This window comes from Staurois parvus, unplaced genomic scaffold (genome assembly GCF_062004578.1).
Source record: "Staurois parvus isolate SC_StPar_1 unplaced genomic scaffold, SC_StPar_1.0 ptg000306l, whole genome shotgun sequence".
NCBI classification, from domain to species: domain Eukaryota; kingdom Metazoa; phylum Chordata; class Amphibia; order Anura; family Ranidae; genus Staurois; species Staurois parvus.
Genome location: NW_028318102.1, coordinates 5,016,437 through 5,034,070, shown reverse-complemented (window position 1 = coordinate 5,034,070; position 17,634 = coordinate 5,016,437). Strand labels below are relative to the sequence as shown.

The 17,634-nt window shown below is 39.5% G+C and overlaps 1 protein-coding gene across 2 annotated transcripts in view; it reads right to left on the bottom strand.

Moving 5' to 3' along the window:
- Positions 1-17,634, bottom strand: part of NRG3 (neuregulin 3) — a 1,067,906-nt gene that overhangs the window by 666,311 nt on the left and 383,961 nt on the right. For both annotated transcript variants that reach the window (XM_089683345.1, XM_089683344.1), the window contains exon 2: positions 4,770-4,899. In XM_089683345.1, the coding sequence (XP_089539471.1) occupies positions 4,770-4,899 (130 nt within the window). The remainder of the gene's footprint in view (positions 1-4,769; positions 4,900-17,634) is intronic.

The following is a 17,634-nucleotide window of genomic DNA, read 5'->3' as shown; positions in this document are numbered from 1 at the left end:
TTTCATGCTCACAACTTTGTGGGAACAGTTTGGGAATGATCACTTCCTGTTCCAACATGACTGCACTCCAGTGCACAAAGCACAGTGCATAAAGACATGAATGAGCGAGTTTGGAGTCGAAGAACTTGACTAGCCTGACCTCAACCCAATAGAACACCTTTAGGATGAATTAAGCAGAGACTGCAAGCCAGGCTTTCTTGTCTGACATCAGTGCCTGACCTCACAAATGCGCTTCTGGAAAAATGATCAACAATTCCCATAGACACACTCTTAAACCTCGTGGACAGCCTTCCCAGAAGAGTTGAAGCTGGTATAGCTGCAAAGGGTGGACCAATTCAATATTGAACCCTACGGACCAAGACTGGGATGCCATTTAAGTTCATGTGCGTGTAAAGGCAGGAGTCCCAATACTTAGGGCAATATAGTGTATATTATTATTATATTATTATACAGTATTTATATAGCGCTAAAAGGTTTGCTCAGCACTGTACATTATAGTGGGGGACAGTACATGAGACAATACAGTAACAAAACAGAACACAAGGGGTTCAAGGGCCCTGCTCTTTCGAGCTTACATTCTAGGAGGGAGGGAATAGTGGTACAGGAGGAAGTGGCTGTGGGGGATGGAGTGGTAGGAGGAGTGGAGAAGATCAGCTGTTAGGTGAGGGTGGGGTACTCTTCCCTGAAGAGATGGGTTTTCAGGGTGCGCCTAAAGGTGAGGAGGGTAGGTGACAGTCTGATGGATTGGGGTAGTAAGTTTCAGAGGATGGGGGAAGTCCTGGAGAAGTCTTGCACTCGGGCGTGGGAGGTGGAGACCAGGGAGCTAGAAAGTAGGAGGTCTTGTGAGGAGCGAAGATTACGGGTAGGGCGGTATTTGGGTATCAGGTCAGTGAGGTAGTTTGGGGCACCATTATGAATGGCTTTGTATGTCTGTGTTAGTAGTTTGAATTTAATGCGTTGGGCAATCGGGAGCCAGTGGAGGGAATGACAGAGGGGTGGCAGAAGCGGAGCGGTTGGTAAGGTGGATAAGTCTGGCCGCCGATTTCAGGATAGACTGAAGCGGGGATAGTTTGTGATGATATATACAAGATGACCCAAACAAACTAGTTCCTTCACTAACAGGTGCACTGTATATACTGTAAGTAGCCTCATACAATATATTGTGTATCAGGTGTGAGACCAGACCTTACCTTATCTTACACCTGGAACAAAAAAATATGGCTGAGCAGCTCTAAACAATTCATAAGCAGCTTTGTCATCTTTCAATAAATACAAATCTTTCTCTAATTGGATTATTATTATTGCTATACAGGATTTATATAGTGCTAACAGTTTATGCAGTGCTTTACAATATAAAGGGGGATAGCACAATTACAATACAGTTCAATACAGAAGGAATAGGAGGACCCTGCTCATGGAGCTTACAATCCAAAGGGAGAAGGAGGTGATACAAAAGGTAATAGCTGCAGGGGATGATCTGATGGAGATGACTCAAGTATAGTTCTTAGGTGGAGGTGGAGTAGGCTATCCTGAATAAATGAGTTTTCAAGGATCGCCTGACGGCAGATAGGGTAGGAACTGACCAGACAGGGAGAGAATTCCAGAGGATGGGAGAGTTTCTGGAGAAGTTCTGGATGTGAGGGTGTAAGGTAACAAGGGAACTAGAAGGCAATATGTCTTGGGAGGAGCGAAGCAGACAATTTGGGCAATATCTGCATATAAGGTTGGTAATGTAGCTGGGATTGATGTTGTGGATGGCTTCGTATGTTTTGCTTGGTATTTTGAATTTTATACGATGGGATAGGGGAAGTCAGTAAAGAGATTAGCAGTGAGGGGCAGCAGTCATGGATCGGTTAATAAGGTGTATTAGTCTAGCAGCAGCATTCATAATAGAATGAAGGGGGAATAGCCTGTGTAGAAGTAGGTCAATGAGTATGGGAGTTGCAGTAGTCAAGGTGGGAAATAACCAAGGAGTAAATAAGTTGTCTTGTAGTGTCATTAGTCAGGAAGGTGCAAATTCTGGAAATAAGGCAGGATGAGGCAGAAAGGTGGGCTGATGATGTCACTACCTCCATCTCAGCCAATCAGAGGAAGCTTTGTATTCATTGATGGAATACAAAGCTGCCTATGAGTAGCTAAGCACCTCCTAGCATAACTCTATTTTGTTCCAGGTGTGAGACGGGAAGGTCTCATTTTACAGTATACAGCCTTGCATTCCAAGTGTATCTGAGGCTACATACAGTTTATACAGCATGTCCAGTAAGTACACCTGTTAGTATACAAAATAGATTGTTTTAGCCAGTTTGGATAGTGGTGATAGTAAAGGTGGACATCAGCTTTAACGTTTTTAAAACCTGTAACCTATTTTTTTTACTTTATATTAAATTAATATGGATTAGATAAGGGGTTAAAGGTCCACTATAGCATTTCATTGGGTAGAAGGGGGTGAAAATGGGCGTATCTCCACTGGGGCAAGAAGGTTGCACTTATGTGCAACCTTCTTGCCCCAGTGGAGATCAGCCAATTTTTACCCCCCTTCTACCCAATGAAATGCTATAGTGGACCTTTAGCCCCTTAGTGGAGATAGCTGCATTCTGACACCATCCTTGTAGGGGCACTAGAAGGAGACATATGAAGAGCTTGAAGACACATGAAGAGCTTGGTCCCCTTTAAAAATAGAGTGGGTGTTTTAATAGGGGCACACTTAAAAAGTCTTTTGCTATGAGGAATCAGTTTGCATGCCTGGTGTACCACATTGGTATATGTGTGGTAAAGGATATGGCGCAATTAATAAGTAGCCTGTAGACAACATGCTTATTTGCATGATGAAGCAATAGCAACTGTTCATTGTGAAAGAAAATACTGCTGAACAAGCATTAACGTCATTTTTCATAATTATTTCAGCTTTTCTCATGTTCTTCCTCTTCTTAATTAACTCAAAAGATGACTCTTATCAGGAGCAGCATTATTTATGCCCCCCTTTAAATGTTTGTGTTCCACCCCTTTCTGTGCCAAAGCATCTAATACTTTAATATTGCCTAGGTTGTAGTATAGATGAACATTTCTGGCAATAATCCATACACCTATTTTCATAACTGCATAGTTTGTTTCACTATCTGTTATTATAGAAGAGTTTGAGAGGTTCTGAATTATTATTAAATCACATTAACTAGAAACTTAGATTTTGATCAATCCATGATACAGCTACAGAGTGGTAAAGCTTTCCAATTGTGGATTTGTTTAGGAACATTCCCAAACAGAGCCAACTGCTCAGACACACATATACTATATTAAGAGCATCAAATGCCTGAGGCTGGAAATCATGATGGCCTTTAAATCCTTGACATGCTGGATGGAGAAGATGAAATAGTGATCACTGGAGAGAAAGAGGGAGTGTATGCAGCAAACACTCTAATATATGTTTAGTTCTAGTTAGTTTTTTTGTAATATAAATGCACACCATGCAGAACGGGTTCTCTTGTCTCTGCAAGGCTGCCCTTTACAATGCACGACTTGTAGCCAAATGCAGCTTGATATGTAGCCTGGAGGACAATTTAACCTCCTGCCAAGGAAGTCAACAGTGCAAAGCACAAATAAAAGACAATTTGTATACTGCATATTGTTCAGAAGTGTATTGTATACAATACAAGTTCATTCCACAACATCAGCTTAAAATGTTAGTCATCTTTATGTATTCCTAAACTGATTTGTTTTTAGGATTTAATGGTAATCTATATGTAGTGTTAAATCAGGTTTTAATTTGTGGGAAGGCTGTATAGACCATAACCATCTCTTATCATTTTCATCATATTTTTAAATTTATACAAATGTTTGAAACCATAAAACAAAAAGACAACAACTTTGCATTACAAAAACAAATCACATTACCTTTAAAAAAAGTATACAAAACTACATAACCATAAAAGAAAACTTTAGAAACTGATTGGCTCTTGAAGATCAGTCTTGTGTTCATAATATCTCACAATGTATATTTTGTTGACTTTTTCAGCCATTGCTTTACAGTAAGTCTTTGAGAAGACATATTAACTACACACATCCAGTTGTTATATAGACAGATGCCAATTCATTGACAACAAATTTAAACAAAGAAAACTAATAGAGGAGAGCTTAAAAGTAGGAATACCAATAGATATTTACAACCAGGCTTGTTTTGAAAAAGGGAAACAAATCATAAGATCTCTTAGTATTGGCAACCCACTAAAGTGGTGACTTTTTTTTTTTAAATACCAGCCTTATGATCTTATTCCTACTAATAACTTTGACAGCAAGCCAGGCAGGTAAAATATTGGCCTGGAGGCCACCCTTACACCCGATAAATGTTAATGTATCAATTCTTTGTTGACACATGGAGAAAGTGGACACCTTTTTTAACCAGCATTTTATTTTACATTGGACCTTCTAAAAATTTCTTTATGAAACACACAAAAAGACTAATGATAGCCTTCAAGCCAAAACACAAAGAAACAAAGCATTATGTGTACACAATTAAAATATTATCTCTTAACTCATTCTTTATTATTACCCTGGGCCTACTAGTGTTTTTGTGTCTATAAGTGGTCCTAGGTACATCTCGATTGATATATTCCACTTTGCATTGTAATTTTTCCATTTGGTCTACTATAAGAATGAAATAAACAGTTAAGTAAGGTTCGCTTAGCAAGAAAAAAAAATCAATATTGGACATGTTTTTCTCATTCGCAAACCTTAGGAATCTTTGTGAATTATTTAATGGCACTTCATTCACTTACCGGCAATGTTTATGAGATGCTGTTAAGGTTTCAATCACAAAACATTCACCATCATTCAAGCAGTAGGCAAGGTCCTTATCTTTGCAAGGTTTAAAGTGCTCAGATCGCTCTGTGAAATAGGTGGTAGTATCTGGATTGAAAAGAAAAATAATAACATACTGGATTAGGTAATCAATGCATCAGTGTTGAACAGTATATTGCATATTCAAAAAATATTATTAAAAGTCAAATGTTCATTACAGAGTTAGGGGCAACATTACCAAAAGTCACGCATTGATATAGGAATCTTCACATCATACAATACTTCAGATGGTCTAGCACATACATTTGATATGAGAAAATATACTTCCCAAACCACTAAAAATCCAACACAGATAACTATAATATGCACACATTTCACATTCTCTACCTTAAGGGGGCTTTTGCAATGAGCCCTTGAATAGCTCAAAGCATAGATAACAAAATGGAAAATAATCTGAAGGAAAGAAAATGCCTCTTTTATTCTGTATGAAATGTAATGTGAATAATACAACACAGTAGGTAACCAAGGAGTAGCAGTTATTCTTAAACCCTTTGATGTCATGGACTCTGTCATAGATGCACATTTTGCCCACTGTAATTATGTCCAAGAAGGTATCATTTGGTTTGGTATGGCTATGAATTTTTGTCTGTAAAATTGCAAAAGCACTGGAAGCCTGCAAAGTTAAGTTAGCACAACAGTTATCTAACATAACCCTTTCAAACTAAAAGGCTGTTAAAAAATCATGAGGATAAGTCTGCCTAAAATGTAATTTCAAATGCATCCATTACAGAGGAAAAAATTACATTTACGCCTCAAACTCAAAACAGCTGCTTAGCATTTAGCAAAGTAATCCTGAGATAGGAACTTGGTTGCCATCCTAATTTTTTATTTTTTTTACAGAAAGAAGGCAACAAAATTCAAGACACCCAGCTCTTTTTTTACAGACAGCTCAAATTTTTATTTTGTTCACAAGGATCTCAACTCTTGTAACCCCACCAGCACACAATTGCAGTAGCAGCAGAACATCACATCGACATGAATTACTTGAAAAAAGCTCTTCTAATATTCTGTACCACACCAATTTATCATAATAAATTGTAATATCTTCCTCCTTTCTGTACCCCAACCTTATATCAAAAATGATTGTAAGATCTTCCCCATTTTTTTTTACCCCTACCTTATACCATAATATAATCTTCATCTAGTGCATCACATACAAGCTCTGAAACCATGCATACACAGGATGCAATCTACCTCAAATATATTCATGGGCATTATGGTCAGGAGTGAGGATGTTACATTATTTATAGATAGTCCATAAAAATAAAGACAATTGGCAACCCTAGATGGGAAAATTATGCCACATATTTTCTTGTTGTTATTTGAAGCACTACCCCCTGAGGAGCCACTTGATAGATAGGCCCTCCTAACTTTCCCCAGTGATGACCTGAATCCAAACTCACTGACACGCCTGATAAAAGCTGGGTTTGTTAAAAAAAAAAAATCCCTTCAAGTTCTGGTTAACCAATAACAACAAATGTGAGGAATTTTCAGGGGATGCGCAAAATCCTAAGTATATAGTCTACCTCAACATGAAATGCCCTGCCAATGGTACTGACCAGTACATCTAAAAAAGAGTCTGCTGGTGTTGTAGCCCTGATTCTCCTGTTGGAGTGTTCAATTATAGGATAGAAAGGTCAAGAATCTTTTTATCACAAAAGTTGGTCCTGATCTGTCCACAAAGGCCAAGCCAGAGGTACAAGGGACCCAACTCTCAACCCAGGATCTGCTCAGCAGAAAAACCATAAGGTCCCCTCCACCCAGAGTCAGTAGTCTCTCTTTGAGGTACTGGACACCAATTCACAGCTTGGGTTTCTCTCTTATGTAGTCCCTCTGCACAGCACACATACAGAAATTTCTCTCTGTAACAGCTAGGCTTCCTGGTACAATCTCTGCTGCCAGCAATCTTAGCAGAACAGTACAGTTTTTGCAGCCAGAAAACAGCATAGCAAAAGTCTTCATGGTGCTCCATATCTCTAGGCCCTATGTCACTCTTTTTTGTGTCACATCAGCCTGGCAGAAGAGTCCCCCTCTTTCCTCGTCTACATTTTGCTTTCTCTCTTTGTTTCTAGCATAAGATCTCCTCCACCTCCCTTGGCATTGATGGGTGGTGATAAAATCAGACTTCAGAATGGCAGTCACTCAAGTTCCTATTTCAGTCTCCAACAAAATAGTACCACCTTTCCTATATTGAGGGCAGTTCCTGTCATGCATAGGTCTGTGTTTGCTGCAGCCAATCAAATGCCTTCCTCCTTCCTGCCATGTTCATCATCTGAAGTGCGCCACCTGCACTGTAAAAGTGATTTGGTGGCTATACAACCACTTGGATCACTTTTACCTTGCAGCCAGGAGCTGGTTGAGGAAAATTGGCTACGCAGCCATCAGCTTGTATATAATTATTTTTGCCTTTCAAAGAAAGTATGGTTCAAATATTAGCTACCCCTAAAATTATTATTTCATAAACGAGCCTGTATTTTGTGTGTAATAGTAGGCTGTCTTAAGTTTTATTTCCTGTTTTGCCTAGAAGTACCTGGATTTCCTGCTAGTCTCTGATTTTATGCTTGCTGTTGTCACATTACAACAACAAAAAAAAAAATGTGTGCTACCTTGGTCAGTTAAAAAATATAATAATATCTGAGAAAAGCACTTACAAATATGGTAACAAAATAATATTTGCTCTTTTATTATATGGGTTTGCTGCAGTGTGTTCACACATACTTTAAAGTGGTTCTAAAGACAGAAGTTTCTTTTTTACCCTAATATACTCTCTGTTGTAAGGTAAAAAAACCTTCTACATCTTCCCCCCAGTCTCCCTTTACCTGGGCCCAATCTTGATCCAGCGATGTTCACAAGAGCAGTGAATCTCTCGGCTCTCTCTCTCCTCTTTGGACCGAAAAGCAGAAGTGGGAGCCATTGGCTCTTGCTACTGTTAATCACAACCAATGATGAGAGAGCAGGAATGTGAGGCCAAAATACTCTCTGTGTCTCAATGGACACACATAGACAGCTCAGGAGCAAACACACATGAGTGCCCCCATAGCAAATGGCTTTCTATGAGGGCACACAGCAGGGGAGACAGGCTAGGAGCACTGGCATGGAACCTGAGAAGTGGAGGACCAGAGCTGCTCTCTGCAAAACCATTGCACTAAACAGGTAAGCATTATATATTTGTCATCTAAAAATGAAGTAATGTTGGACTGTAGAATATCTCTATAAAATTAGAATACATTTGAGCACAGGAACATCAATAAATACACAAAATATTTTGCTTGGTGGGCATAGGAATTAAAATAGTTTTTATTTAACTGCTATCAGCCAAAAGCATGTCATATAATTAATATAAGGAATCTTTCACTATTCTTGGCAAACAGTCTCAGAAAATGGCATTTATAGAGAAAAACAGCTCAGTTAATTAAGAACATCCTCTGCTTCCGCCACCCTCCAAAAAGCTGCAACCATAAATCACAGATAAAAGGTAAACACAGCATTCTTCAATTTTAGCATCCACTGCAGAACAATTATTGAATTCTGCTTTATCCAATTAGTACACTGCAGCTGAGTTTTTTTTTCTTTCCTTTAATGCCAGATGAGTGTAGAACACGGCTAATAATGAAAGAGAAATCATAGAAACTCCTTGCTAGGTCTTAATATGTCTTATAACAACAATGTAGTTGTTCTTCACTGGCCTGGAAAAATGTTCACTGATGATCATGAAATGAGTGTAAAATGTGTGCTTGAAAATAGGACCAACGGGTATATGTATAATATAGTGAATGTGGCTTTCACCAAATATTTGTCAGTAGTGAATCAATCAATTTCATTTAAAATACATGCACCAGAAAGATTTTCCTGCAGTGAATGTTTGGTGAATGTCACTGTTTTATAAATATACCTATTAAAGTAAAGCTAGCCATACACATATACAGTAGATTTTTGTTTTACCCCATGGGCTGATGAAGAGAAAATCAATAAAATCACCCATTAACTCTGAAAAGATGCAGTCACTGTTAGGCTTAAAAGTTTTCACCTGACTTAGTCAATTTTTAAATAGACTTTTATCAGGTCTACAAGGGCCACCGATGGCCATGTATGGCTAGCTTTAGTAAGTCAGTAAGTACAGTAAGTAAGTACATAGATACTTGTAGCACAAGCAAATGTGAAAATAAAAATGTGCAAATAAAAATTGCTGATTGGGGTTGAGTTGCAAAGGAAGTACTTTCTTCATCTAGTGATTCAAGAGAACATGTTTACTTTTAACACCCAAATATGTGTAGATTTCTAAAAAATAATAAAATTTTAAAATTGCACATGAATAGCTGTTTTAAGTCAATACATAATAAAGTGAAAATTTAATCCATTCATAAACAAATCCAATGGTGTAGTTGTTTTCATTTTTAATTGTTAGAGGTGTAGCAATCTCCTAGTTAGGTTGCTAGGATCTTACAGGCTTTAGATTTGATTGTTCTCCCCTGTCTTCCAGTGGCTTCTGGAACATAGAGGGTTGCGCAAGGCAAATGGGCAGCCTAAATATTTATTGTGCTCCAGCCAATCCCTGGTGAGGTGTGCTCAGAAGATGGTTGGAGAGGCATACAAGATTTAAAGCATCAGGGCTCTTCTCCCTGTTGGAGGGAATCAGTGCATTTGGGTGGGGGTGGCTACTCCCATCCACAGCAGCTCTCCTGATTCCAGCTGATTATTCATTGAGGTCCCACCTGTAGCACAGCTGGGTGGCCTACTTCCAGAGATCCATTTTTGAAGCTAATCAAAGGAACCCTCACCCTAGGACTTTGGCTTGGAGAGATCACTGAAGATTGCTCAGTGGAAGTTAAAAAGGGTGTGGCTGTCTTGTGGCATTGCAAGCATTCACCTCTTCCTCTTTAGTGGAAATGGCAAGGAGTCATCTGGTGGTCCTGTGACATTGTGAGTATGGATCTCAGCTCATTTTTAGTGACTGACCTGAGCTTGGTTTTAGTGACTTGGTGCTGTGTTCTTTGGGAGGAGGAGTCAGAAGAAGTAGCATACCTGATTGGGATAGCTTCTAAAAAGGGACTCAGTTATGCCATCTGCACTTGTTTCTGCATAGAGACTTAGCAAGGTGCAGTGTCCTCCTGCAAGTGTTTAGGGAAGCTGGAGTATCCCATACCACCCTATGCCTTTGGGGGTAGCTCTACAGAAGAAACTCTTCTGCAAGGTACTCCTTGGTATAAAACCACTGATAGAATATGTGCCAAGTCCATATTCAATGTGTAATCCATAATAAGCATTTTTATTCATATACAAGCAATACAACAAATTGTTGCTACATCTGTAAACTATTTCTATTAGACAATTTTAAAAAAACATTTTTTTATTTATGGCATTCTTATCTGCTATGGGCTTATCCTAATGAAATAAACTCTGAATAATATAGCTTCTACACCAACCATTCTTTACAGATAGCAAATTAATCTGCAAATTATTTTCCATTGTAATTAATAGGTGCAGATTAGGTTCACCTACAAAGATTCACACAGTTCATGAACCCAGGCAATGAGGAATGAGGACCCGCAAACTATGTGGAGAATGTAAATCCACAGGCACAAATTGAAGACAATTGAAAATGTCCCATTCATTAAAAATCTCATTAATTTGACGGATGGATTCACTTGTGTCTAACTACAAGATTTTATCTATTTTAAACCAATATCAAAAAAGTTTTATTTCTTGCTACTTAAAATCCATGATACTAAAAAAAGCCATCTGGACCGAATAAATAAATAGTTTCTAAATGAAAAAAAGGGCCAATCCAGTTCAGAAGACTCCTGGTCACTTCCAAACCATTCTAGCATGTTTCTGGCTTTAGCAATGCAGATTATGGTATAGTATTGACTTTCTTTGCAATTCTAGGTTATCAAGATAATAAACAAATATACAACACACTGTAAAAACACATGTGATAACTCTAGAATACTAAAACAGAGCAGTCGTTATGTGTTAATTAAAAAATGCATGCATATTTAATACAATGAAAGCTGAATAGAGCTTTAAATTAAAATACCTATACCCCCAACACCTAAAATAACTACGCTGTAGAAGAAAGATCAAGTTTGGTCATGTGGTCCATCTGCCCTGTGTCAACTAGTGATGTCTTTAGAGGAGAAGAAGGAGCAATGATGTCACTGCCTAGGCATTCCAGCCATTGTCAAGCACTCTCTCCTCTCCCCTGCAGCCAGCACTAGATCACTGGGTCACGTGACGGGACCAGAGGCGGCCTGAAAATAAGTAAGTATAGAAATCTTACTTCTGCAGGTTAGTTAGTATAGGTGTTAGGAGGGGAGAGGGAACAGTTTTAGGAATGGTTAGTTATATCCTGAAATTCTAATCTGAATTAACTAACTGGGAAATGGAAAAATCAGCTTCATAAAACATCAGGACACTATTGTTTTGCAAATTACTGTTAGTAGCATGCTTACTGGATTGCATCACACAAAAATGATGACACCATTGTGCTGCTGCTCTGTTGTTATACAGTTAGTAGGCTGGGGTGATTGCAGACAAAAGTCCCAGTCCCAGCTATGCTGTCTGGAAAGAATCCTGGATCACAAGACTTGCTGAAAGTAATAATGTGTAAATACCACCTGTGCCAAATAATACCATTAAGATATAAATTCAGCTGCTACCTCTTATCTTGAAGATCTTAACAAAACATATAAATCCTATAACCCTTGAGGCCACTTAACAATATATGAAAATAATATATAATATATAACATAAATGTGTTAATAAAAAAGCATTCCTCTTGATCCATACCATATTACTATATAAGTGCAAGGTCTAAAAAGAAATAAGCATTTTGGCAGGTCACACAGCTTTTGGGTGGTTGCACCACTGCAGAGGCTGTAAACACACAGTCCATTGCAAATAACAAAACTTGTATTGAAGCCATGGCCCAAAAATACAAACTGCCCAGTGAGAAAGCACCAAACTGGGAACAATCCCAGCTCAGAACAGTAATGCAGAGCTGAGCAGTTCCAATGTGCCAACAGTGTCTGTCTCTGAGGGTGGAATGTGGCCTGGCTGGTCTGTGCCCAATAGGTAGCGTTCCTGGAGAGATGAGCTTGTCTCTATCCTGTCCCTACTCATCCGGAACCTTCCCTACTTCCCTAATTTACTTTCCCTGACAAATGGGTAACCTTTCCCTGCACTGTCCACTCCCAAAATGTGCACCAAGTCTGGGAGCCAGGGTCTTAGATAAACTCTGCCTGACCCAAGAAGGCACATGGGGTGGCAGCACCCAACTGGATTGCTTTCCCAGTGACTGAGGCAACCATAGAGGAGAATGTTCCTCCTGACTTCCTCTCCTCCTGCAGTGTCATTGTGGTTGAGTGCCACCTGCAGTGCAGAAAGGGGCCAGCACCTGCCTACAAGCTCATGTATGCTATATGCATTTCAGCTGTGTATCTGTTTGGTTAAAATTAATCTTTCAATATATAACATGCAAATTCTTTTTCCTGGCAATTTTTAATATATTGTATACATTTTTATCTGATTACTAATTACACGTCAGCCTGTTTTCTCTTTCCTTTTTACTCTTTCTCCCCAGATCTTGTTGATATGTGCAGTAAAAGCTCACCATTACTTCCCTCGAATGCTATAGCTTTGTGTTGTCAAAAGGAAACCCTGATTTTTGTCATAATGTGTATATGAGAAATGTAATACAAAGAAATGCATGTCAAAATATAATATGACAGCAACTCATTTTGCGAATTGCACTAAATTATATGGGGGTGTGATTATATATGTCACTCATCATCCAGTACCTAGAGATATGTTCCTATCTGATTATTTCGGTAAAAAAAGAAACCCCTACCTGCATTCTAATCTTAGTTTGAGTTCATCAGGGAAAGAAAATGAGCATATACCAGCAGACGTCACATCAGTTCCAGCTTATTTATTGTTCTAACATTATATTCATGGGTTCTTGGTCTTCCACTCTCAAATTATACCGGTTTCATGAACCAGAATAGCTTTCAATGCACTGACATGTTAATACAACTTGTCTGTGCTTCTCTTTTTTCCCTTTTTTTATATACTGATCTAAAGGGAGAGCATTGACAAGGCAACTTTATAATGTGACAAGTATACATTTACAGCTGTACTTAACAATATAACCTCTGCCATTTACACCCATTCTCCTACACAATCAAAGTGTGATCAAGACACTGATTTCTTCAAAACTCATCTAAGAAGTCCATTGAGGTGGTTAGTTCCATAATGTTAACTAAATCAACATGCTTGCTCTTTAGTTAGGTAACTGACTAGCTTGCCTGTAACTGGAGCAAGTGCAAAAATTTGAAGGACAGCACAGTGGATAAATGGTTAGCACTTTCACCTAGGAGTACTAGGGTTGTAAGTTTGAAACCCAACTATGACACAACCTGCCTGGAACCTGTATGTTCTCCCTGTGCCTGCATGAGTTTCTTCTGGGTACTATGGTTTCCTCCCACCCTGCTGGTAAGTTGATTGGATCCCTAAATTGTCCCTAGTATGTGTATGAATGTGAGTTAGGGATCTTAGATTGTAAGCTCCTTGAGGGCAGGAACTGATGTGAATGCAAAATATATGTAAAGAGCTGTACAAATTGTTGGTGCTATATACTGTAAACACATGAAAAAAATAAAATATTTCCACTTTTGCTGTGAATTGGTAATGAAAACCTAGTTTACATGTTTCCAATCACATAGCATACATTTTAAAAAAACTTGCACCAATTAGCCCTGTCTGTACTGTGCTGGAACATATCATTATCACTAAACCTAGATGAGCAGCCCTCTTTGTCTTTGACAGACTGTCTGCATTTGGGGACATGCACCTGCTCAGATACTCAGCTGTCATTATAAGACCAGTGACTGTGTCTGTGCATCTGCTGCATCCAAATAAACATGAATGGGACTGCCTGAAGGTGATTGCATGGAACACCTGTGCATCCCATGTTGGCAAATACAGCCTTTCATATGGATGTATGCATAGGAATGCTCATGTGAATGAGAGCCTAACAAAGAGATACAAATTTCCAGAAGAAAATGACACAGGTTTGCACATTTGGTTAGTGCAGGACTATGAAGCAAAGCATTGATTTTGAGCTGAAAAACTGCTTTTGCAGCTTTCTACAGATTTTGGTATTTCCTTCGTAGTTTGGAGGTTTCAAAGTGCCATGGGAGGGAAGAAATCTCCAACCAAGTGTCCAAATGTTGTGGACAACAAGTAGGGTGTGTGCCCATGTGCACACAGCCCTTATAATGATAGTTTGCTGTGCAATTGCAGGTGGAGTTGGTGTAGGAGTTGCAGTTACTGCAGCCAGGAGGGAGGTGTGCTCCTGTCTAGGGACCAAGGAAAACCACTTAAAACAGCACTCCATGTAGGAGAGGTTCTAGGTCAGTGGACTGCAAGAGTTGGGCCATCTGAGAGAGTCTGGGAGACTAGATGTTGAGAGAAATGGGAGAGAGTCTAGGGGACCATGATTCTCGGAGGAGTGAGAGATCCTGGGGTGGCAGGAGAACCTCTACTTAGAGGCTAGGACTGGGCCTGTGCAGCAAGGTACTGCTAACAAGGCTGAGTGAGCATTAAGAGCCAGATAGCTCTGTATTTTTCAGTTGTGTTTACTGAAGCTGGAACCCCATGCGTGGGTAGTCACACTTTTTTTCATACGTAGACATACAACTTTTTTTTTCTTTCTTAATAAAAGTGGACTACCAAACCCTTTAACTTAGTTCCTTTCTGGCATGGACTCACTTAAAAATACATCTACCACTGAGCTAATGATCCCCCAGATCGCTATATATATATATATATATATATATATATATATATACATACAGTATCTCTCAGAAGTGAGTACACCCCTGACAGTTTTGTAAATATTTTATTCTATCTTTTCATGTGACAACACTGAAGAAATGACACTTTGCTACAATGTAAAGTAGTGAGTATACAGCTTGTATAACAGTGTAAATTTGCTGTCCCCTTAAAATAACTCAACACAGCCATTAATGTCTAAACTGCTGGCAACAAAAGTGAGTACACCCCTACAATCCCTACATAGAGATGGCCTAGGCTATAAAAAGATTGCCAAGACAATGAAACTGAGCTGCAGCATGGTGGCCAAGACCATACAGTGGTTTAACAGGACAGATTCCACTCAGAACAGGCCTTGCCATTGTGGACCAAAGAAGTTGAGTGCACGTGCTCAGCATCCTATCCAGAGGTTGTTTTTGTGAAATAGATGTATGAGTGCTGCCAGCATTGTTGCAGAGGTTGAAGTGGTGGGGGTCAGCCTGTCAGTGCTCAGACCATACGCCGCACACTGCATCAAATTGATCTGCATGCATCCCAGAAGGAAGCCTCTTCTAAAGATGATGCACAAGAAAGCAGTTTTCTGAAGACAAGCAGACTAAGAACATGGATTACTGGAACCATGTCCTGTGGTCTGAAGAGATCAAGATCAACTTATTTGGTTTAGACGATGTCAAGCATGTGTGGCGACAACCAGGTGAGGAGTACAAAGACAAGTGTGTCTTGCCTACAGTCAAGCATGGTGGTGGGAGTGTCATAGTCTGGGGCTGCATGAGTGCTGCCAGCACTGGGGAGCTACAGTTCATTGAGAGAACCATGAATGCCAACTTGTACTGCGACATACTGAAGCAGAGTATGATCCCCATCCCTTCAGAGACTGGGCCGCAGGGCAGTATTCCAACATGCTAACGACCCCAAACACATCTCCAAGATGACCATTTCCTTGCTAAAGAAGCTGAGGGTAAAGTTGATGGACTGGCCAAACATGTCTCCAGACCTAAACCTTATTTAGCGTCTGTGGGGCTTCCTCAAATGGAAGGTGGAGGAGCGCAAGGTCTTTAACATCCACCAGCTCTGTGATGTCATCATGGAGGAGTGGAAGAGGACTCCAGTGGCAACTTGTGGGCCCAAAGTATCAATATTTTGTGTGGCCACCATTATTTTCCAGGACTGCCTTAACCCTCTTGGGCATGGAGTTCACAAGAGCTTCAATTTGGACATTTTCACTTAGGGGTGTACTCACTTTTGTTGCCAGTGGTTTAGAAATGAATGGCTGTGTGTTGAGTTATTTTGAGGGGACAGCAAATTTACACTGTTATACAAGCTGTACACTCACTACGTCACATTGTAGCAAAGTGTCATTTCTTCAGTGTTGTCACATGAAAAGATATAATAAAATATGTCTCTATCCTGTCCCTACTCATCCGGAACCTTCCCTACTTCCCTAATTTACTTTCCCTGACAAATGGGTAACCTTTCCCTGCACTGTCCACTCCCAAAATGTGCACCAAGTCTGGGAGCCAGGGTCTTAGATAAACTCTGCCTGACCCAAGAAGGCACATGGGGTGGCAGCACCCAACTGGATTGCTTTCCCAGTGACTGAGGCAACCATAGAGGAGAATGTTCCTCCTGACTTCCTCTCCTCCTGCAGTGTCATTGTGGTTGAGTGCCACCTGCAGTGCAGAAAGGGGCCAGCACCTGCCTACAAGCTCATGTATGCTATATGCATTTCAGCTGTGTATCTGTTTGGTTAAAATTAATCTTTCAATATATAACATGCAAATTCTTTTTCCTGGCAATTTTTAATATATTGTATACATTTTTATCTGATTACTAATTACACGTCAGCCTGTTTTCTCTTTCCTTTTTACTCTTTCTCCCCAGATCTTGTTGATATGTGCAGTAAAAGCTCACCATTACTTCCCTCGAATGCTATAGCTTTGTGTTGTCAAAAGGAAACCCTGATTTTTGTCATAATGTGTATATGAGAAATGTAATACAAAGAAATGCATGTCAAAATATAATATGACAGCAACTCATTTTGCGAATTGCACTAAATTATATGGGGGTGTGATTATATATGTCACTCATCATCCAGTACCTAGAGATATGTTCCTATCTGATTATTTCGGTAAAAAAAGAAACCCCTACCTGCATTCTAATCTTAGTTTGAGTTCATCAGGGAAAGAAAATGAGCATATACCAGCAGACGTCACATCAGTTCCAGCTTATTTATTGTTCTAACATTATATTCATGGGTTCTTGGTCTTCCACTCTCAAATTATACCGGTTTCATGAACCAGAATAGCTTTCAATGCACTGACATGTTAATACAACTTGTCTGTGCTTCTCTTTTTTCCCTTTTTTTATATACTGATCTAAAGGGAGAGCATTGACAAGGCAACTTTATAATGTGACAAGTATACATTTACAGCTGTACTTAACAATATAACCTCTGCCATTTACACCCATTCTCCTACACAATCAAAGTGTGATCAAGACACTGATTTCTTCAAAACTCATCTAAGAAGTCCATTGAGGTGGTTAGTTCCATAATGTTAACTAAATCAACATGCTTGCTCTTTAGTTAGGTAACTGACTAGCTTGCCTGTAACTGGAGCAAGTGCAAAAATTTGAAGGACAGCACAGTGGATAAATGGTTAGCACTTTCACCTAGGAGTACTAGGGTTGTAAGTTTGAAACCCAACTATGACACAACCTGCCTGGAACCTGTATGTTCTCCCTGTGCCTGCATGAGTTTCTTCTGGGTACTATGGTTTCCTCCCACCCTGCTGGTAAGTTGATTGGATCCCTAAATTGTCCCTAGTATGTGTATGAATGTGAGTTAGGGATCTTAGATTGTAAGCTCCTTGAGGGCAGGAACTGATGTGAATGCAAAATATATGTAAAGAGCTGTACAAATTGTTGGTGCTATATACTGTAAACACATGA